This window comes from Lissotriton vulgaris, chromosome 6, assembly GCF_964263255.1.
Source record: "Lissotriton vulgaris chromosome 6, aLisVul1.2, whole genome shotgun sequence".
Classification (NCBI taxonomy): Eukaryota; Metazoa; Chordata; class Amphibia; order Caudata; family Salamandridae; genus Lissotriton; species Lissotriton vulgaris.
In genome coordinates, this window is record NC_141694.1 from 1258967546 (window position 1) to 1258990621 (window position 23076).

The following is a 23076-nucleotide window of genomic DNA, read 5'->3' on the forward strand; positions in this document are numbered from 1 at the left end:
ATCGCACCTCATCTCCGTGATGTCATCAACTGCTCGTTCAACTCTGCCACCTTTCCAGCAAGCTGGAAACACGCCAAACTCAGCGCCCTTCTGAAGAAACCCACAGCAGACCCCTCCGAACTTAAAAACTACCGACCCATATCCCTCCTCCCATTCCCGGCCAAAGTCATTGAGAAAGCCGTCAACAGCCAGCTCGCCGCCTTCCTTGAATCCAACAACTCCCTAGACCCTTCTCAATCAGGATTTCGAGCCAAACACAGCACCAAAACCGCCCTCATCGCAGCGACCGACAACATCCGAACACTACTGGACAACGGAGAAACAGTGGCCCTAATTCTACTCGACCTCTCCGCCGCATTCGACACAGTCTGCCACAGCACCCTTACACAACGCCTCAGCAATATCGGCATAAAAGATAAAGCCTTGGACTGGATCATCTCTTTCCTCGCTGGGAGAACTCAAAGAGTACGACTCCCCCTTTCAATTTAAAGGCCACTGATGTCATCTGTGGTGTACCTCAGGGATCCTCACTCAGTCCCACCCTCTTTAATGTTTACATGAGTCCACTCGCCTCCATCGCGCGTCAACACAACCTTAACATCATCTCCTACGCCGACGATATCCAGTTAATCCTTTCCCTCACCAAAAACCCTAACACCGCCAAAACCAATCTTCACGAAGGCATGCAAGAACTAGCCGAATGGATGAAACATAGCCGCCTCAAACTCAACTCAGACAAAACGGAGGTGCTCATCCTAGGACCATCCCCCTCTGCCTGGGACGACTCTTGGTGGCCCTCCGCTCTGGGCACAGCACCCACACCCACAGACCATGCACGTAACCTTGGCTTCATCCTAGACTCCTCTCTCTCGATGTCCAGATAAGTCAACGCACTCTCTTCCTCCTGCTTCAACGTACTTTGCATTCTCAAAAAAATCTTCCGATGGATCTCCCTCAAGACTAGAAAGACTGTTACCCACGCACTGGTCACCAGTCGACTTGATTATGGTAACTCACTATACGCCGGAATCACAGCAAAATTACAGAAAAAACTCCAACGCATCCAAAACGCATCAGCGAGACTCATATTAGACCTCCCTCGCCAAGATCACATCACCGAACACCTAAAAGACCTACACTGGCTTCCCGCCAACAAAATAATTACACTCCGCCTTCTCACCCACGCACACAAGGCCATCTACAACCTAGGCCTCGAATGCCTCAACACTCGACTATCCTTCTACAAACCCAACCGCCAACTAAGATCGTCCAATCAAGCCCTCGCCACAATCCCGCGTATCTGAAAATCCACCATGGGTGGCAGATCCTTCTCCTTCCTTGCTGCCAAGACCTGGAACTCACTCCCCACTCACCTCTGCCTTACACAGAACCACATCTCCTTCAGAAAAGAACTTAAAACATGGCTATTCGACAAATAACGAACCCCCTCCTCAAGCGCCTTGAGACCCCCTGGGTGAGTAGTGCGCTATACAAATACTCGAACTTGGACTTGAACTAATCATTGCAGGGAGCCTTATCCCGAGTTTCCTCCTATGTAATTCCCCCCCCCCCCCGGCCTATTTGTTCAGTTCTTGCCTGATCCCCCTTTCCAGTTACCCTAGTTGGACGTTAAGTAGAGAATTGATATCGGGACACCTTAGTTACTCTGGTGACCAATGACTAAGACATTGACACATGACGGCATTGTCAGTGACTGATAGCACACGCGCCAGAGACTGCGGGGGCACCCCATGCACAGAATTCACCTGAACCATCTGCATAGATGATGTGAAGCACGGCGTGGATGGCACGAGAAGCCTGCCTATGTACGTAACCACATCATGCCACGTTCCCGTTATAGCTGGGAATGTATTTACTGCTCTTATATACCGCCGGATATGCCCATGCATCACACAATGGGGCATAGCTATGCAATAACCGTAATGAATCAGATAAGATGGAGGTATCAACCTCACTAAAATTGACACATCACTCAGTGGAGATAACGAGCATGAGCTCATATTGCAAAAATGAGGAATTACTGTGTGATTCTTGTGACCCCTTCCTTCCAGCACTGATACCCAGGGCATGAGAATAATACACTGTGTAATATTACTGTTATATGCGCTTAATGCAATGCCTAGAATGATGATATCTCCAACTGTCTCACTTGAATGGTTACTATGTGTGATATTTCACTGTTATATTTTCAATAAAATATATTCAAAAAAAAAAAGTGGGGGCTGCCCAGAATTGGCATGCCAATGCGCCCCCCCTAAATTTGAGGTTTGCAGGGGATTCCGGATAGGAAATCGTTGGGGAGTCCATACAAGCCATACCTTCATGAACTACCACAGGTGTCTAGTTTTCAAAGATGTCTGGGTTTGGTAGGATTCCCTAGATGGCCACCGAGTGTGGGGCCAAAAACCCAGGTGAGCCCCTTTGCAAAACCATGTGTTTTGTAATAGGTAATTTTGAAAATCTCCACAATGCCCTTCCCTGCAGCAGGTACTTGGCCCACCCACACAAGTGAGGTACCATTTTGTATCGGAAGACTTTAAAGAATGTGGGGTGGGTGGAAGTTAGTTGTTCCTCGTAGATTCCAGCACTTTTCAGCACAGAAATGTGGAGAGAATTAGTTTTTTTTTGCAAAGTTTGAGGTTTGCAAAGGATTTTTAGTAATAAAATCTGGTGAGAGCCACACAAGTCAACCCATCCTGGATTCTCCTGGGTGTATAGTTTTCAAAAATGTATAGGGTTGGTAGGTTTCCCTAGGTGCCAGCAGAGCTATGGTTCACAATCTACAATTAGAGACTTTGCCAAAAAACTGTCAGTTTTCACTGTAAAAATGTGGTGTGTCCACTTTGCGTTTTGGCCATTTTCTTGTCTCAGGCACTAGGCCTACCCACACAAGTTTGGTACCATTTGTATTGAGAGACATTGGGAAATGTGGGGTGGGTGGAATTTTGTGGATCCACACAGATTCCAGAACTTTCCATCGCCGAAATGTGAGTAAAATGTGTTGTTTTTGTTTACATAATTTCAATCAATCAATCAATCAGGGGTTTATATAGCGTGCTACTCACCCATGAGGGTCTCAAGCCGCTGGGCAGGGGGAGGGGGGAGACAGCTCAGGATCAGTCGAAGAGCCAAGTCTTGAGGTTCTTCCTGAACGTGTGCTGGATCGGGGAGCGTCTGATGTTCACCTGGAGCTCGTTCCAGGTCTTGGCTGTGATGTAGGAGAAGGCTCTTCCTCCGGTTTTGTTTCTGTGGATGCGGGGGACCTCTGCCAGGGCGAGGTTGGTGAAGCGAAGATTTCTCTTGGGTGCGTGGAAGGAGGCTCTCTCATTGAGGTATTTCGGTCCGATGTTGTTGTAGGAGTGAGTGATGAGTTTGAAAGTGACTCTCTTCTTGACGGGGAGCCAGTGGAGGGTGCGTAAGTGTTGGGACATGTGCTTGAGCCGTGGAGTTCCGAGGACGAGTCTGGCTGCGGCGTTCTGGATGGTTTGGAGTCTGTGTAGAAGAGTTCGGTTGGTTCAGGCGTAGAAGGCGTTGCCGTAGTCAAGTCTGCTGGTTATGAGTGCGTGGGTGGCGGTCCTTTTGCAGTCACAGGGGATCCATTTGAAGGACTTGTGGAGGATGCGAAGGCAGTTGAAACTGGTGGGGGCAACGGCGTTGATCTGGCGGTTCATGGACAGGAAGGATTTGAGGATGATGCCGAGGTTCTGGGCATGGTCAGTGAGGGTGGGTGGGCTCCCAAGGGCAGGCAGCCACCAGGTGTTGCCCCAGGCGGTGGAGCAGGGTCCGAGGATGAGGACCTCGGTTGTCTCTGAGTTGAGCTTCAGACAGCTGTCCTTCATCCAGGTTGCCACGTTCTTCATTCCTTCCTGAAAGCAGAGTCTGGTGTCTTTGGGATTTTTTGTGAGGGACAGGATGAGCTCTGTGTTGTCGGTGTAGGATGCGATGCTGAGCCCATGCTGTTTGACGATGGTGGCGAGGGGGGCCATGTAGATGTTGAAGAGCGTAGGGCTGAGAGATGATCCCTGGGGTACCCTGCAGGTGATATTGGTGGGTTCGGTGCAGAAGGATGGGAGTCTTATCCTCTGGGTTCAGCCGGAGAAGAAGGATTGGATCCAGTCTAGGGCGGCTCCTTGTATCCCTGCGTCGTGAAGTCTGGCTGTGAGTGTGCGGTATGACACGGTGTCGAAGGCCGCAAAGTGGTCTAGCAGGATGAGGGCTACCGTGTGTCCCTGGTCCAGTAGCATGCTGATGTCATCAGTGGTGGCTAGAAGGGTGGTCTCAGTGCTGTTGTTGCTGCGGAGATTATACTGGGAGGCATCTAGGATGGAGTTATATTCGACAAAGGCGGTCAGTTGGGTGTTCACGAGTCTCTCTGTGACTTTGGCAGCGAAGGGGAGGAGCGAGATGGGCCTGTAATTTTTCAGGTCTGCAAGGGATTCTGGGTAACAGAACCTGGTGACAGCCACACAAGTCACCCTCTCCTGTGTTCCCCTGTGTGTCTAGTTTTAAAAAATGTGTAGGTTAGGTTTCCCTAGGTGCCGGCAGAGCTAGGGTTAAAAATCCACAGCTAGGCACTTTGCAAAAAAAAGGGTCAGTTTTTACATTAAAAATGTGGTATGTCCAAGTTGTGTTTTGGGCCGTTTCCTGTCGCGAGCACTAGGCCTACCCAGACAAGTGAGGTACTATTTTTATTGGGAGACTTTCGGGAATGCGGGTGAGTGGAATTTTCTGGGCCCACGTAGATTCCAGCACTTTCCATTACAGAAATGTGAGGAACATGTGTTTTATGTGACAAAGTTTGAGGTTTGCAAGGGATTCTGAGTTACAGGACCTGGTGAGAGCCACACAAGCCACCCTCTCCTGAATTCCCCTGGGTGTCTAGTTTTCAAAAATGTACAGGTTTACCACGTTTCCCCAGGTTCAAAATCCACAGCTAGGCACTTTGAAAAAAAGAGTCAGTTTTCACTGTAAAAATGGGGTGTGTTCACGTTACGTTTTGGCATGTTTCCTGTCGTGGCACTAGGCCTACCCACACAAGTGAGGTATGATTTCTATCAGAAGACTTTGGGGAATGTGAGGTGGGTGGAATTTTGTGTATCCACATAGATTCCAGAAATTTTCCTCAGGGAAATGTGCGGAAATTGTATTTTTTGCGACAAATTTTGAGGTTTGCAAGAGATTCTGGGTAACATAACCTGGTGATAGCCACACAAGTCAACCCTCCTAGATTTCCCTGGGTGTCTATTTTTAAAAAATGTATAGGTTTGCTAGGTTTCCCTAGGTGTCGGCAGGCCTAGGGTTCAAAATTCACAGCTAGGCACTTTGAGAAAAAAGGGTCATTTTCACTCTAAAAATTTGATGTGTGTCCACGTTGCATTTTGACCTGTTTCCTGTGGCGGGCACTAGGCCTACCCACATGAGTGAGGTACCATTTTTATTGGAAGGCTTTGGGGAATTCGGGGTGCATGGAATTTTGTAGATCCATGCAGATTCCAGAACTTCCCATCACAGAAATGTGAGGAAATTGTGTTTTTTTTCAAAGTTTGAGGTTTGGAAAGGATCCTGGGTAACGGAACCTGGTGAGAGCTGCACAAGTCTCCCTTTCCTGGATTCGACTGGGTGTCTACTTTTTAAAACTGTACAGGTATGCTAGATTTCCCTAGGTTCCAGCAGAGCTAGGGTTCAAAATCTACAGCTAAGCACTGTAAAAAAAGGGTCAGTTTTTTCTGTAAAAATGTGGTGTGTCCACATTGCATTTTGGCCCGTTTCCTGACGCGGGCACTAATCCTACCCCCACAAGTAAGGTACCATTATTATGGGGAAACTTAGAGGAACACAAATTTGTAGAGCAACTGATATTCCGTATTGAGTTTGTATGCATTTCTGCCTTTCAAATGTAAGACGATGTCACTTTGAAAAATGTCCTATAATTCACATGCTAGTATGGGTTTCCACAATTTCGGAGATGTGCAAATGGCTACTGCTTCTAAACTCTATATTTTGTTCCCATTTTGGAAATACATAGGTGTCCTTGATACCTATTTTTCACTCTTTATATTTTACCAAATGAATTGCTATATACCCGGTACACAATGAAAAACCATTCAAAGACCCAGCTCAGTTACTGGCTCTGGGTTCCTCTGGTTCTTGGTGAATGTTGGAACTGACCCTTTTTGCAGGGTTATCCCCAAACATTTTGCTTCTTCCTCCCTTATTTTTCCTGACCTGTGGATGTTGGCAATAGGACTCTGGGCACTTTACCAAAGCTGATCAGTGCTAAAGTGCATATGCTCTGTGTGTAAATTGTTATTGTGATTGGATATACATGATTGGCATATTTGTATTACCAAGAAGTCCCTAGTAAAGTGCACTGAGTGTGCCAGGGCTAGTGATGACAAATGCTACTAGTGGGCCTGCAGCACTGATTGTGCCACCCACATAAGTAGCCCTAAAATGGTGTCTCAGTCCTGCCACTGCAGTGCCTGTGTGCAGTCTGTGAACTGCCATGTCCTCCTGGTCAGTGTCCCCACTGACCAGGCCTAACTCTTCCCTGCACATTGATCCCCCCTATGGAAGGCCCAAGGTACCTCCTTGGACAGGGTGCAGTGTATGTGAAAAGTAGAGCATTTACTTGTGCAGGTGACATGCTCTGGTAGTGAATTACAGCCATTTTCGTTTTTCACAGCTGCAAGGCTATCTTGCTCCATAGGCTATCATGGGGGATGCTGGCTACAGTGGCTACCAGCATATCTTCCCATAGGAACAAGATAGGACGTAAAAGTCTAGTATCCCTGAACTCAGAAATTAATAACACGTCTTTTAGAAAAGGTTGTTTTTAAATCCTGTTTTTGAGAACAGCACTTTTAGAAAGTTGTTGTTCTCTTGTCTGACCTTTCTGTGTGCCTTGGCCTGTTTGTGAATTGACTGTCTGGTTTGAGAGTGACACGGGCTGGCTGGGGATTCCCCAGGAGGCTGACTGAGTCAGCCCTAGGCTGAATGGCTGCATTTGCAACTTGAGTGGTGGGAGGAGATAGCACCTGGGCCTGAATAGGGCTGTGCCTACCTTCCACAATGCTGGCTCCACCTCCTGCTGGGCGGCTTACGACCCTGCCCCTCACTCTGAAAGGAAAGGAGAAGCCAGGAAAACAAAGTGCTCGAGGAACACCCAGAACTGGTTCAGACCGGGCTCAGGACCCACTTGCACAAAGAGAACAAAGACTTTTAGGGGTATAAGTACAGGACCCCTGACAACAGAAAATTAGATCATCCTGGATTCACGAAGGAACCTCTGCCAAGGAGAAAGCTGAAACTGAAGAAGGAAGACTGTCCTGCTGTTGCTCTGCTGGACTGACCTGCTATTGCTTTGCTGCCAAGGAGAGGGGAAGGACTTTGCTTTGTGCTGTGCCCCCTGTCTTGAAGGAATCTCCAAGGGCCTGAGAAGAGCTGGCTCCCTGTTCTGAAGTCCCAGGAACAAAAGGACTTCACCCCCAGCTTTCCTGAACTCTACTTAGAGAGTTCTGTCCTTCCTTGAGTGTGTGGCCCATGTGTGGTGCCTCTAGAAGTTGTACCTGTGTTTGGAAGCTGGAAACCAAGCTTTTAAAGACTTTCTGCAACTTTTGTTGCATCGCTCGCTTGCAGAGCGCATCCCCGACAGTGCCAGGAAATTCCCGCCGCTACAAAGGTCGGGATTGTTGCAGCGCCTGTTGCCGCTGCCAGAGCCGTCGCATCCTTCGTTTGCGGGAAGATTACCATTGCTGCGAGTGTCGTCGCAGAGCCTGTCGGCGCTGGGTGAGATTGCCGCAACGCTTGCTTGCGGACCGCATCACGTCGCTGCGAGTGTCGTCGCAGAGGCCATCGCAACGACGAGCTGCGAGAGAGAGATCACCGCTGGTCCGTGCATCATCGCCCCGGAGATTGTCGCAACTCCAAAGATCATCGCATCGTGCCTTTGCGAAAGAAAACTTCCCACGGAACCTACGCACCGGAATTCATACAAGTCCGCCTTTCTCCCCATACAGACAGATTAGTCTCAACCCGCCCGCTGCTGCAGCGGGGTTGTCGCATCGCCTCCCCAGGATCTGAGGAGCAACGCATCACTTGTTTTCCACCGCACCAGCTTCTGCTTTGGAACTTTGTTGCATTCAAAAAGTACTATTGGCTAAACGTGACGCAACTGTGAATATTCATGCAACTGTGGATTATTTTATCGCAACCTTAAGAACTCTTTTGCAACCATAGTTTTGAACTGTTTTTTTTTTATTTTTGTTGTTTTGGTCTTGTGTAGTTTAGATTAAATACCTTTATTTTTCTAAACTTTGGTGGAGTCAGTTTGTGGTGTTTTCACTGTGTTACTGTGAGTGTTGGTACAAATACTTTACACATTGCTTTTGGATAAGCCTGACTGCTTGTGCCAAGCTACTAAGGGGGTGAGCTGAGGTTATTTAAAGAGTGTTTCCTCCTTACCCTGACTAGAAGCAAGGGCCCTTATTTGGACAGTGGTACCTACCTCTGCCAACTAGAGACCCCCAGTTCTAACAGTGAACCTACAAGTCCTATATATCCCCACAACCAGAGGGTCCAGTGGATTTAACGGTATATTGCTGTAAAGAAATCTGAAATCCATAGAAGATGTTACAAGTTAAAACGTTGGCACAAATAGCTGTTTTTTTAAATCTCATTTTCAATTTTTCTTATTTTGAACTATTAATTTCTATAAAAAAAAAACTTGAAGGATCTACACAAATGACCCCTAGCTGAATTCAGAAACGTGTCTACTTCAGAAATGTATAGTTTTCCAGGATCCATTATTGCTTCAAATTCTATTTTTACCACTAACTGGAAGGAGGTTGGTGCACAAAAAGTAGCAAAAATAGGCTATGTCCCTGTAAAATGCCCAAACTGTTAAAACATATGGGTTTTCCAACAAAATTCTGTCTGTTCCTCAAAGCTGGGAAGATGGAGATTTGAGTACCACAAACTGTTTGATGATACCATGTGCAGGGAAAAAACTGATGCTTTCTTCTGCAGCACTTTTCCCCCACTTTTCCACAAAAAAGAAAATAAATGTGCTTTGCTGTCTTTCGGCTAATTTTTGGGACCCCTCCAGGGGAATCCACAAACCCTGGGTATCTTTAAAATTCCAATGATGGTGGAAGAAATGGACGTAAATTTGGCGTGGATACCTAATGTTGACAAAAAGTTACAGGGGCCTAAGCCCAAGCTACCCCAAATAGTCAAAAAAAGGCTTATAACCAGGGGATGGTGGGGAAGACCTAATAGCTAAGAGGTTAAGGCTTTTGTCTGCCATCACTTGTGATTTCCTCAAAGCAATATTGATGGTACTGGAGCATTTATGATCACCTTTCGACTTAGGCAGAGTGCCATGGGTGACTGAAGAGGTTTGAAATAGAATGCAAATGCTGCTGTGGGCTGAAATTAAAATGTTACAACTGCATTGCACCACGTGGATGCCTTACTGTCCAGGCATTTTCAAAGGAAGAACATTTTAAGTGAATTAATGCACATATCAGTAGAGGAAAAAGCTGCATAGTACACCCTCAGCACCCCTCTTTCTCACTTGCCATCAATATTTTTATGTTACCTACGTCCTCCAAAGAGCTAGGTTTTTCTTCTTCACAGCATGAATCTCACTACCCACAAACCCTTTCCTAGTCTTTACCTTTATTTCTGGCTCAATGGGCTTCTCACATACCATCAGTCTATTTTCTATTCTAAATCTATTCACAGTAAATAAATTAATTAGGCTGCATTTTACTCAAAATATTTTTTTAGACTGTGCCAGATTTGCTATAAGTAATCACTGGTTTTCTCCTCCCAAAATAGTCAGGTGTCTTCTAACACATGAATCATTACTTCTTTACTCTAGATCCTTGTTTATGGACCAAAGGAAATTATAAAGCTAAAGGGAAAAAGACATGTACATCAGCTAAAAAAATCCATTTGTTTTCTTTGTAATTTCCATATTTTCCTAATCATTGCCTTCATACCTCCCAAGTTAGCTAAGTATATAACACACTCTGCTGGGCCTGCCAGCCTTTCTGCTGGAGAAGTTGCAAAGCCAAGTCTTGCAGTCAGGCAGTACCATATGGGGCAGACAGTACGGTGGAATTTGATTTTGTGTAATTCTGTGGGATTACATTAAAATTCTGCGGAATTCAGCAATGGAGCGGAGTGTGCATGTCCTGATATTTTCTTAGGGCTAAATGCACCCTCGCAACCAAAAATGGATGTGAGGATGCTCTAAGAAATAGCGATGCCAAATACCAAATTCACTGCAGTACCTTCCCATCGGTGCCACTGTTAAATACTCGGAGTACATAAGCCTTAAATACTCTGAGTATGTAAGAGCACCAAGGGGTATGCACATCAGTGAAGTCGGTGGTTTTTAAACAGGGACAGAAGAGGGAGCTGTCCTCTATGTTTAAAAATAACTGCAGATTAAAGTTTGACTGCTGATCATTAAACATAAAAGGTGACTAAATTGAAGAGTTAGTGCTTGGATGGTTGTAGAGTAACTGAGTCCATGGATAGGTGGTGCGATGAAAGTACATGCATATGAATGGATGAAGAGGCTAGTGCCGTGTGTGGGATAAGTAAGTCTGAGGTTGAATGTGGCAGTGTGCAGGGGCATGGGTAGGCTGCGATGAAGTGGGAACCCAATTGTATGGAGACATCTGGGTGGAGGAATCAGAGCTTAAAGAGGAAGTTGTGGTGGTAAAGTAGGAGAAGGCTGCACAAAATCAGTGCATGATGGAACACTGAGCTAAGAAGGGAGCACCTTACCTGGTTGAAGTGATACTGAGGGGTTGGGTAGCTGGTCATCTTTTGCTGCTGGGCCATGTAGCCCCAGACCAAATTTCCTATCTGCACCCGTTCTTCAGCTGCAGTGTAATTGAGGCTTTTTGCCTTGCTGCATGATTATCGCAGACCTGGAACACCCTTCTTTGTCTTTCCCTTGATGTCTGGATAAATAGTTACTCATTACTCATGTTACCTTCCCCTGAAATGCTTCTTCCGGCATACCAACAATGTAATTTCAATTTTTAACCTGTTCACACTAAATAAATTAATTGGGCTACACATTACCCAAACTATTTTTTAGGCATTGTGCCAAATTTGCTAGAAGTAATCATCGATCATCTCACTAAGTGGTCAGACTTAAACATAAGCTGTCTTCCCACTTAGACGATCACCTGTAGGCTGCACACCAGTAAAAAGCAAAATGTCTTTCATTGTGGAATGAGAGAGACTTCATGTGTGTGAATAGAGGAGATTGCCCTTGAACTGAATCTTGCCTAATGCTTTTTTGGTATCTTCACAGCAAGAACCCAGACCTGCCACACTTGAAGTGGAATAGACCAGGGGCCAGATGTATGACCTTTTTTAGCGGCCCCAAACGCGGAATCGGACCGTTTGTGACAGCAAAAAAAGGTGGTGGTATGTACAAACACTATTTTGCGAGTCAGTGACTCGCAAAATAGTGTTTGTAAGTTGCTATTAGGAAAGGGCATGCCAAGGGCGTCCCTTCCTAATAGCGAGTCATAATGGTATGTACCATTGTTTTCCAACCACATTTGTGTTTGCAAAACACTTGAAGTTTACAGCCTACTTCAAGTAAGTGGTAAGCCACTCCCAAATGGACTGAATTTTGAAAAAAAGTTGCTTATTAAAAAGTCAAACACAGACATTGGGGTCTGCTATCCCCAACAGACCACCATCCCTGTGTTTGCAGACCATTCCCAATAATTCACAAATTGCGACCTGCCTCTTGAATATTAATGAGGCAGGTACCTTGCGACCCAATCGAAAATCGCAAATAGTGTCACAGACACTGTTGTACATTACATTTTGTGAGTCACAAAACGTTGCAATTTGCGATTCGTTAAAGAGAATGGTCGTACATCTGGCCCCACAAGCCTTGTCCCTTATGATAGTGAAAGTCAAAGAATAAGTGAGAGGTAATCAGTGGATAGGGAATTAGCTTGTTTTTTAAATGTTTCCATGCTAGCTGTAATGGAATGTCCAAGATCAATATTGTTTTTACAATATTTCACCACTGGGCATTCTAAAACCCCATTATCCCTCATCCCATCTGTTTTCCATAAGGGTAACTATCGAGTAATCAAAGAAGCCAGTTTTAGGCACCCAGATCAGATTCCAAATCCATGGCCAACCTTAGCCACCTACAGTTGCCACATTGATGTCATTGCCATCCCTCCTAGCCCACTCTGGCTGCTTCATCTTTATGCCATGATTGCAAATGATCAGGAATCTCCTCTTTCGTGTCTTTTCATCTTAACTCCTGCATCTTCTTTATGGTTCTCTGCACAGAAGGAAACAGTGTCTGAGTTTTCCTTACAAATAGCAAAGACGTATTTTGCTCGACCACTCCCTAGACACTTCAAAAACGCAATTTTCAGGTTTTATTTGATAGATGGGCATTCTAAAGCTTTCTTGCCATGCCTTAAAGCATCAGCCCTATGCACAGAAAACAGCTCTACGAAACTGAATTCCGTTTTCTACGTAATTATTCATTCCTCTCTGATAGTTTGAAGAATATGCTTTGGTCCCGAAGTACATCTGTAGGTTGTTATTTCGAAAGTAGATAACATTACAGTAGGAGAACTACAGGCAGGTAAAAATAAAGGGCTCTGTTGTGGCTGTTGGGAGTTATCTTGCCTGATACTTTTTTTGGGATCTTCACAGTTGCCAGACTTACGCACCTCAGATGGAAAACAAGAGAGCAGCATCGCATTGGTGTGTCGCCTTATAAATCACACTTCAGGAAGGCAGAGGGTAAGTGATCAGTGGACAGACCCATGTGTGAGTGTTTCCTTTTTCCCCACCCAGTGCCTGCTGTTACAATTCTCTATCAGTGAATTGCCTTTAAATCTTCTGCAAACTTTTATACCCTCCCCCCAAATGATCAAATCTCTAAACTATTGCTTTCTCATTCTGAAAATGCCATTAACCTCTAAGGGGAAAATCTACTTTTCATGCAGCGCAGAGCGACAAGCAAAGTTACTGTGGTGTGTTGCTTGGAAGGGAGAGAGCTGGCTAGTGTCACATCTACACAGATAGCGCACTGCTGCCATTTCCCCAAGTTCTTGTTCTCCTTAAGGTTACCCAGCACCATACAGAAACTTTTGTACCAGAAGGTTTAGTACCGAAATGATAACCCTCCAGTACAAAATACTTTGCTCAGACTTACTTTTAAACTTTGCCACTTTGTACATGTTCTTTATACACATGCATTGATCAAACAGTTTGGAGAAAAAATTATTTCTCCTACTTTGTGCCTTTCTCATGGAGGCGTATTTTTTCAGTGTAAACCCCTGTCTACCTCTGTTAGTAGATGGGGCTCTGTGTTAAACTCCTTGGGTAATTACATGGAAACGCACATGTACCACCCATGGAACACCCCTTGACATAAAGTAATGCAAAGTAACACAAACAGCTACTTTGCGATATTCTTAGTCAACCTTCCTCACAAATAAACGTTTGCACTGAAAATTGAAAACTCTATCAAGATGTTGGACCAGTGCTCATCTCTTTTTGTGACGTTGCACCAACACAAAGCCCTGATAAATCTGACCCTACATTCCTATTTTATCTAACGCAGACCGATGTTGTCTCCATCCACCTAGCCCTAAATAACCACTTAATGCTGACACCATGATTCTTGACAAACGTTTATGTTTATTTGTTTAGTTAAGCACTCACTTCATGTCAACTGTTTCTAGGCTTCCGCAAGACACATGTTGTATGGGGATGACTGTTATTGCATGATATTCTAATTGCTTTTAATTGTATTGATAAGTGGTTGTGCAAGCAATAATTTGATCAATGTTAGTTTTGATTCCTGAAGGTCATGTTACTAGTAGTATTATTAGTGTGTGGGCGGAGGATATTGAAAAGTTGAAAGCCAGTGACTCTGAAGTGTTTTCTACAATTGGCTCCAGTAACCACTAAAAGGTTGATTGCTTTGAATCTTAGATGGTAAGCTGGTGGTGCATGATTTTATTCTGTAGGTATAAGGGTGTTGAACCTTAAAGGCAGTTGAAGGTTAGGAAAAGTGAGACTACTTTATTGGGACGTGATTGGTCTATGCTTTTGTATGTGGAAAAAGTGTGAATGGTAAACATTGAACGTCACGTTTCCGTTCTTCATAGTACTTTGGTTTGGCAGGGGGAGTGATGTACAGGAAATAGCCGTAGTCACATTTACTGATGTTTCTACCTCCAGAGGTGGTATTTTTTGGGATGAGGGGCAAGATTTTTTTGAGGCGCTATATTTAGTAGAAAGTGGTATTGGCCACTGCTTCTGTAAGTTGAGACTGGGGTTTGTGGCTATATAAAGACTATGACCTGACTTTGGTTTTTATGAAACAATGGCTTCAAAGAAGGTTGGGAATCAAAGTGCCAGTATTTTGTAAGGGAGATGTGGTGTCTCAGCACCTGGATTTCTGTTTTGGAGCCAGGGAGTCTCAGGCTGCTCGGAGTCATCCACATCTCTATTGCTTTGAGGTCTTCTGTCACATTCATGAGTTGCTTCCTGTGACCTGCAAGTAAATCTGCAAGTCATCATCTTAGGAGTGGAAGCTAAGGCTGTGTCTTTTAGGTCAGAATGAAGGATGATGCAGAACTCTTCATGTGACCTCGCAGGGTGGGAGATTTCAAACAGCTGGAGCGCAGGAGTCAATAATATGTGCAACAGACCAGTAATAGTGTAGGAAGATGAGACAGAGTGGTTGAAAAGCATAATCTTGCTTAGGAAGCCTTAGCTGAATCTTACAAGCTGACCCAGATATTCACTGGTGCAGTTTCTGTTCCATGTTTTAAGCAGAATTCAGATTTATTGTAAAGGGAAAATGAATTCCTTATTCATTTTAAATAATGGGAAAGGTTGTCATTTTTTGCCCTCATATTTTGTTGCACAGGGTGTTGCATCAACGAGCCCCCGGTTACTGAATGAGTCTTAATTTTCCTTGTTAGTGTGATTGTGTAAGATAATATCGCTCTTGCATCAGAATGATAATTTCTAAAGGTGAAAAATCAATAGAAAGAGGTGTAAACACTAAACATTGAAGGAAAACATGCAATTGCTTCTGAGTGGGGCTTTCATTGCCTGTAAGGGGGAATACCATTCTACTGTGGTTCATTAGTGCCTAGGGTGTTATACGTTTCAGTGTGAGCATGTAATTGGTTGGTGACAGCTTGTCCAGCAATGGTATCTTCCATCCCTTTAATTTCCAACTACTAGCCTTTCCACATGGCTGGGTCCAAGCTGGGGCGGTGTGGTGACCAAAATAAGGATCGATTTAACACAGATCTTTGTGACTGGGGGTGAATGTTTGCATTGTTCAGCATTCCGTCCATCATTTGTTCCTTTTGCCTACCCAATTAAGCAATCTTAGGAATGCTTATGTGCTAGAAAATCAACTGACATTGTGCGGGTTTACTTCACTACATACAATCTAAAGTGGGTTCTGGAAACAAAATGGTAACAGAGAGTCTACAGGAGCTTACAATTCTTCTGCAGCTTATGCAGAGCAAACCGGGGAGACTAGAAAAAGAGAAAGTGATGCTTGGGGTGGGTAACATGCTTATTGACAGGGGCACAATACTTTAACTGAGTGTTTCCCTCATTCTCTTTTTTGTGTCTTCACAGCACTCACTGTGGCATGGCACATCGGGAATGTTTCAGAGGAGCAGCCCTATACTTTTAAACCAGATCTGTTACGTTTCTGAGAGAGAAAGGGTAAGCAACAGGGAATATCAATGGAGGGGTGTGAGCCATATGGTTGAGTATTTATTTGACCCCCACATGCATGGTTTGTTGTTGTCCTTCAAAATGGGTGTCCAATATCTATCTGCATCCTATACTGCCTGCCCCTTCCCCTACAGAACTGATGTGTCTAATCTCAAAACTAAAATGGCTCCATGACAATCCTGTTACCCCCAATGACATCTCCTCCATCCTTCCAAGCCCTGTGTATTTAGCTTATCTTTACATCAGTTATCGCCTTCCAGTGCCCACTTCTTCCCCATAATCCCACATGATAGACAGATTTACTGACTTTGCAGGTTATGTTGAGGTTTGTGTCCATATTACAGATGGACGGTGAAACCTTATTTTACATATGTATTGTTTATACATCATTTAAAAAGCACCAGAGAAAGTTCAACTAATCTTAATCCATAATTGCCTTTTTGGGAAAAAAAACTATTTTTACACTATCTGTGATACTACTGTAATAAACTATGGAGCAACATGGCTTTGTCTCAAACATACTGCAATAATTTCCATTAAAAAAGTTTAGAGAACATATGATCTTTACAAAGAGAAAAAATGTGTGGAATCAGTTTTCACTATTGCAAATTTCTGTGGCATGGCACTGAGTCTTTAGCACTTTCTGAGATTAGAAAAGTAAGCTGCTGAATCGTGAGAACGGGTATCTCCGCCCATCCCAAACCTTTCAGGCCTTTATCACCCTGCCATTTCCTTGTAACCACCAAGAATCCTTGCTTCAGGCTTGACTAGCTACTCCAGTACAGGGTTTAGTCTTTGACTTCTGGGAAGAGTATTCCTGGTTTTATGTGGATAAACAAGAACTACAAATCCCAGAGTGGAAAGTCAACACCCACACCATTGCAGTTAGTTATGCATGGATCTGGGAAACTTGGCAAGGAGCTCGGAAACCTGGGGAGCTCGGCTGTGCAGGGTCTACACTGTAATAGCATAAGCTTTGGTCCTGAGTTATTGTGCAACTGAGCACTTCATAACCATCATAAGAATTCAGGACAAATGTTAACACTTATCCTGTTTTTTACTTGTGCCGGAGGTGTACTGAAAGCCACATTAGTTATAATACCTGTATGTATTGAATGCAGATAATGTAATTGTTCAGTGCAGTGTATGAATCACTATTGCTGTTTGGTCATGATTAGCTTATGTTTAGGGTTCAAGTTACCTATAAATGTAAACATGTTTTCCATTTTTCTTTAACTCCGAACTGAAATGTATATTTATATATGTGTATCTCTTTCTTTTCCAGGCAACACAGCCTTTTCTCCCCAAACTAGTCAACTTCTTGAAAAAGAATGCTACACAGATAACTAACACTATTGCCAATATTCTTTTCAGATAATAAAAATAAGACTGCCAAGTGCATATTGTAAAATAAGAAAGAATGTCAAGGACCTTATTGAAAAATAAAATAGTTTGTTGCTGTCTACATGTGATTTGTGCAGCAGATTCAATTTGGTGTATGACTTCATCTTGTGTCTTGTTGCCCACCCTAGCTGTGCACTGTACATACACTTACTGACAAAGTATTTGAATAACAGAGGAAGTTGCTGAAAATTATTCATGCTTTTGAAGAACACTTTCGGTTAAACTATTGTTCCTGATATTTACCAGATCCAGTAAGTGGAATGACAGCCAAAAGGCTGGGCATAGTTCCTTCTAAAATGACATATATTGTGTACAAACTGTGCTAGTACAACAGAAGGTGGCTATCATTTGTTTGTGTGGCTATGTGCAGTGCACGGCTACTTCAACTGTAGTACTCTTGCCTGAACCATGCTAACAAAATACCTCCACCAGGTGTTTTATTTATTTCAGGCATGTCAGACTTTTTTGTGGAGCCTGATTAACTCGTTCCATGCTTCGGACGGCCCCCAGCTGTCACATTGGGTGTGTGCGTCGGACGGCTGGGGGGTGTCCAATTACTGCACACGTACAATACGCCTGCACAGTGGGGAAATTTGCACCGCAGCGAACGGGTTAAGCAAAATAAAGAGGAGCCCTTAGGACTAAGTTTAACATTTTTTTAAAGTTTTACAAATCTGTACTACATAGATAGAACAAACCCCAGGATTGAAAGTAAATTGGAAGAAATTATTGATATTTCACTCACAACATCCACCACGCCTACACAAACAGAATTCCCTTTAGTGTGGACCAATGAACCTAAGGATTCAGATACATACATACCCTGATATGGTAATAAGAGAGAATTATGGGAAAGCAGTGCAGCTTTTGACAGAGGTGATAGAGAGCTGGAAACAGTTACCCCTTTCATTGATGGGCTGAATAGTTCTCATGAAAATAATTCTTGTTTGTCAATATACCGATACTATTATCAAAAAACGTGTTTTGCACTTTGCACACACTTATGACTCACTTGGCCTGGGCTGGGAAATTGCTGTGCCTGGGATGGGGAACATTAACCCTCCTTATGTGATGGGCGGGCTGGATGCACCAGACCTTGAAATATACTATAGGGCATCGCAGATCATACAGGCATATTATTGGATTCATGGGCCACCAGTTCTCCCACACTTGTACTGGGAGAGGGAAGCAGCTGACTCGTTATCGCTCCCATGCTACCTGCTAAGCATAGCACAGCGTAACTTCAGCACAATTGACCCTATAGTCTACGCGTTACCTACTTAAGAAACGGCATATGAAAGGTGGATTCCGCTACTGTATTCGCCAAAGCTACCAATAGAGTGGTTCACATGGTTTCCCTTAAGTTCAGATGGGGCAATAACACGGACACTGCAAAGGGTAAAAATACACAACATAGGAGACTTCTTCAAAGATGGAATCCTGATAACTTGAGAAGTGGTCCAAGACTCGATACCTGAGGCAACACTGATTGCCAGATAGAATTGCCATAGAGCATGTCAGTCACTGCAGGCGCTGTTAGGGTCAGACAGAGCAGAACTGCCTGAAAAAAAAGCCTGACATATTTGCTCCAGGCAACCTCCGTGGGATTTCAACACTATATAAACTTATGCGACATAGTGATGATCCACCAAATAGAAAAGCACGGCGGGAATGGCAGGAGGACTTGGGCGTAATAATAACAGACAAGCAATGGGCATGCTGGTGCTCAATCACTAAGAGCATATTGCAAAATGGCAGACATCGCCTGGTGCACTTTAAATATCTCAAAAGAGATACAGCCTGAGAGGTGATGAGAAATGTGTAAGATGCGGTGCTGAGAATGCTGGGTTTGGCCATCTTGCTTGGTCCTGTCCTGAGATACACACATTCTGGGTAAAAAGGGCAAATGAGCTGCAGGGGATGGCGAGGCAACCAGTTCCAGACTCTCCAATGCTAGCCTTACTGGGTCAAGACTGCGACGTACCAAAACAACATAGAAGGTTAGTGGCAACAGGTCTGCTGCTGGCAAACAGACAAGTTGCTATGCACTGGATGAGAGGCCCGGTGCCTACGATCCTGGAATGGTACGCCGATATGAGCTATTGTAATACCAATGCAGACATTTTTAACGCCTTGATGCTGATTCGTAGCAGACCATGTGACATATGGGTACCATTTAAGACTTACCTACACAGGAGAGCAGAAACCCAGAACAATAAGAATGTGTATCAATCAGAAGAATAGGAATGGTATGGGGGAGGCGAGGATAATAGATAAGGTCATTGGGAGGGCATGCATGCTGCGATAGCAAGGCCACAGCAGTATTAAGGCCGGAAGTTTTATCCCATTAAACAGATTGTTTAAGAGACCCAGGCATGCACTGATGATGTACAATACCTGATATAGTTATGAGATGTATATGTCAAGATTGGAGTTGCAACCCTAACAATGATTTTTCATAGATGCCTGTTTATGTCCCCATGTAGAAATGTGCTACCCCTATGCCTCATGTAAATGCATGCTTTATATTTATACTGTAAATGGTATCAACAGCAACGAACTGTACTTTATTTGAAAATGATAAATACTTTTTTATTTTTTTTAAAAACATAGATCGCACTAACTCAGCACACCCAGCATCTGGCACCACTTAGTTGTATTAGCCGTATTTGCTGCCTCGTGATTAATAAACAAAGCTAATACATCTCGTTTTTATAAGGTAATTATTCAGCTACTTGCTTTGCAACTGCTGGTTTGTAAAGAATAGTTTCTAAAAGTAAAAGAAATGTTATGTTATGTTATGGATATTTGTAGAGAGCATGGCTACCCGAAGGTGTCCCAGCACTAGCCGAGAGAGAGGCAGGTCACAGCAGCTTAGTAGGAGGGGTTTTGAAAAAAACAAGTTTTCAGAAGTTTATGGAAGGGAAGGAGATTTGGTTCAGATCGTAGGTGGGGAGAAAGCGTGTTCCAGAGCTTGGCGGACGTAAAGCAGAAGGAACGACTACTACTTCTCTTCCTGTTGATTTTTGGGACCGCAGCTAGGTAGGGACTGGATGAACAAAGGAGTCTATTAGGGTGGTAAGGGAGACAATGGCTTGGAGGATGGGGGGCCTTTCTTCCAGAAAGATTTGTGGGCGATACATAAAGACTTGAATCTTATTCTGTCCGCAACCGGGAGCCAGTGCAGGGTTTTCAGAGCAGGCCTTGAGGTTTGGCTGTTGGGAGTCACAAAAAGCATCCATGCTGCACAATTCTAGATGGCTTGCAGTTTATTTGTGGTAACCCTAGGAGCTCCTAAATACAGAGCATTTCCATAGTTGAGGCGAGAGAGGATCAAAGTCTGGATCATGAGACTTCTTGCTGAAAAAGTGAGGAGCGGAAGGACTTTACCGAGCATCTGCAGTATGCCAAAGCAAGAGGTTGCCAGTTTAGTTGCCTGATGATCAAACGTGAGTGACTGATCCAGCCACATGCCTAGACTTTTGATCTGATTTTTGGGTGTGGGTGGAGGGCCAAGAGAGCTTGGTCAAGCTAGGCCGATGCCAGAGATGGGTGAGTTGCCCAGCATCATAAGCTCTGTTTTATCTCCATTTAGTTAAAGGAAGGAGAGTGTCATCTATTTGGCGACTCTCTCCAGGCCGGGGCTTAGACTAGAAAATGTGGTTCCTGGGTAGTTTAGGGCCACCACTAACTTGGTGTCAACGTCTATCCCGAAGGGGAAGACAATCTGTGCCAGTGGGCTCATGTAGACCTTGAACAACATCAGGTTCAGGGATGAGCCCTGAGGGACGCCTCAGCCAAGTGGGTTTTGATCTGACGAGTTATCCCCTTCAAATACTTGAAATCTCCTGTCCTTGAGGAAGGACTATAGCCAGGTGATGGCACTACCTGATAGACCAACATTCTTCAATTTGTGGATCAGGATGTCATAGTTAACAGTGTTGAAGGCGGCACTGAGGTCCAAGAGGATGATGGCCGTCGATTCTCCTTTGCTAGGATAATTTTGGCCTTTTCAACCACTGGGAGTGATGCAGTTTCAGTCCTGTGTTGGGGGCGAAATCCAGTTTGAGACGGTGGAGTATGTTATTAGATTCAAGAAAAGCAGAGATAACAGAGTTAACGTGCATTTCTAGCATTTTACTGATACCGGGAAGAGAGATAGGGCAATCATTTCCAAGTGTATAAGGGTCAAGACGGGTTTATTCAATAGTGCTCTAACCATGGCATGTTTCCAGGGTGGGGGTACTAATCTGGTTGAAATGGAGGAGTTTATCAGCTTCAGCAACACTCGGTCGATTGTATCCCCAGCTTTACTAAAAAATTGTGAGGTGCTGGGTCATTGTGCGAGCCAGATTTTACTGAGGCACATGTATTTACTAGGGTGTCCATGTCTATAGGGGAATTTCCCTGAGAGAGTGCTCACCGGATATTGAGTGCTCCGTAAGCTGATGATAGATGGATGGTCCGGGGGGGAGAAGGAACTGTAGATATCCTTGATCGTATTAGAGAAGAACTCTGCAAGCTTGCCACAGTGTGCATTTGAGCTGTCTGGTGGAATATCCCTGACTGTTCGTTTTAGAAGATGCTTGCGAACTTAAAAATTTCACGTGGGGCGTTTGAGGTGGAGTTGATTCTTTCCTCATAGTATAGTGCTTGTGCCTCCTTCACTTTGGATTGGTAAATTTTAATGGAGTGCATGTAGATCTGTTTGCTTGGAGTATCGTAATTTCTTCTCCATTTCCTCTTGATTTTTTTTGCAGTTTTGTTTATACTCATGCAGTGTAGAGGAGTACCACGGAGAGGGGTTGTTCCTGTTTTTTTTATGGATAGGTTTCTTAGGTATAACTAGGTCAAGGCAGTAGTTGATCCATTGGTTAAATTGGTCATTTGCAACCGTGGGGCAGGGATCTAGAGTAGGTATGTAATTTATCAGAGCTGAATTCCAGGAGTCCAATGGGATGTTGGAACAGGAACGTTTCCCGCTACTGTTCGTGCCAGTATTAAGGGGGGGGGGGGTTGATATATCCCAAGAGAAGGGGACCAGGAAGTGGTCGGACCATTGTACTGGGACTGGGTCTGCGACTTAAAGTTCATTGCAGTTGGAGAAAATGGGATCTAGAAGATGCCCTTTTTCATGGGTGAGGATCGTAACATTTTGCTTTATCCAGAGAGCCAACAGATTTTGGATTAGTTCAGTCGCTACTGGGTCTGAGGGGTCATCGAAATGCAAACTGAGATCCCCCAGTATAGTAAAGATAGAAGGGAAGCTTGCCAGGTTAGCACCAGCTTCTGGCAGGATTCTAAACAGTTGTCCAAGGGGACCGGGGGCGGTATATAAGGATACCTGAGAAGGTATGAGTTGAAGAAAGTTAGATGGAGAAGGAGTAGTTCTCGCAGTCAGGAAAGATATTGGGGATAATGCTGAATTCAAAACCTTCTTTTTGAATAATGGCAATGCCTCCTCCCCTCCTCTGTTCCGGATCTTTCCTCTGGATATGATAAACCGGTAGGAGACATTGGATTAGATCAGGTTCTGACTCAGTGTTGAGCCAGGTTTCCGTAAGAAATAGCGCGTCAGGAATTACCTCTTGGAGCAAGATAGAGATTTGCTTGGCATGTTTGGATAAGGATCTGCAATTAAGAGACATCATTTTGTAGACTAAGGAGGAGGCAGTAATCCGGCGGGGTTTAGGTGGTGGAGATAAAGAATAAGAACATTGAGGACAAGTCAAGATGTCCATAAGTGAACGAATGACGTGAAGGCAATTCTTACTGGGAGACATCCTCAATCTCATAAGTAACTCTGATGAGTATATGTGGCAGTGAGGACTGAAACCGGCAGGTGGGGTGGCCCCTGGC

At 44.3% G+C, this 23076-nt stretch overlaps 1 protein-coding gene across 1 annotated transcript in view; it reads left to right on the plus strand.

Annotated features, from left to right (window-relative positions):
• Positions 1–17191, plus strand: part of LOC147708725 (uncharacterized) — a 249884-nt gene extending 232693 nt beyond the window's left edge. The window contains exons 19-21 of the mRNA XM_086925771.1: positions 12748–12837; positions 15712–15801; positions 17099–17191. Coding sequence (XP_086781897.1) covers positions 12748–12837; positions 15712–15801; positions 17099–17191 — 273 coding nt within the window. The remainder of the gene's footprint in view (positions 1–12747; positions 12838–15711; positions 15802–17098) is intronic.
• Positions 17192–23076: the final 5885 nt, after the last annotated feature.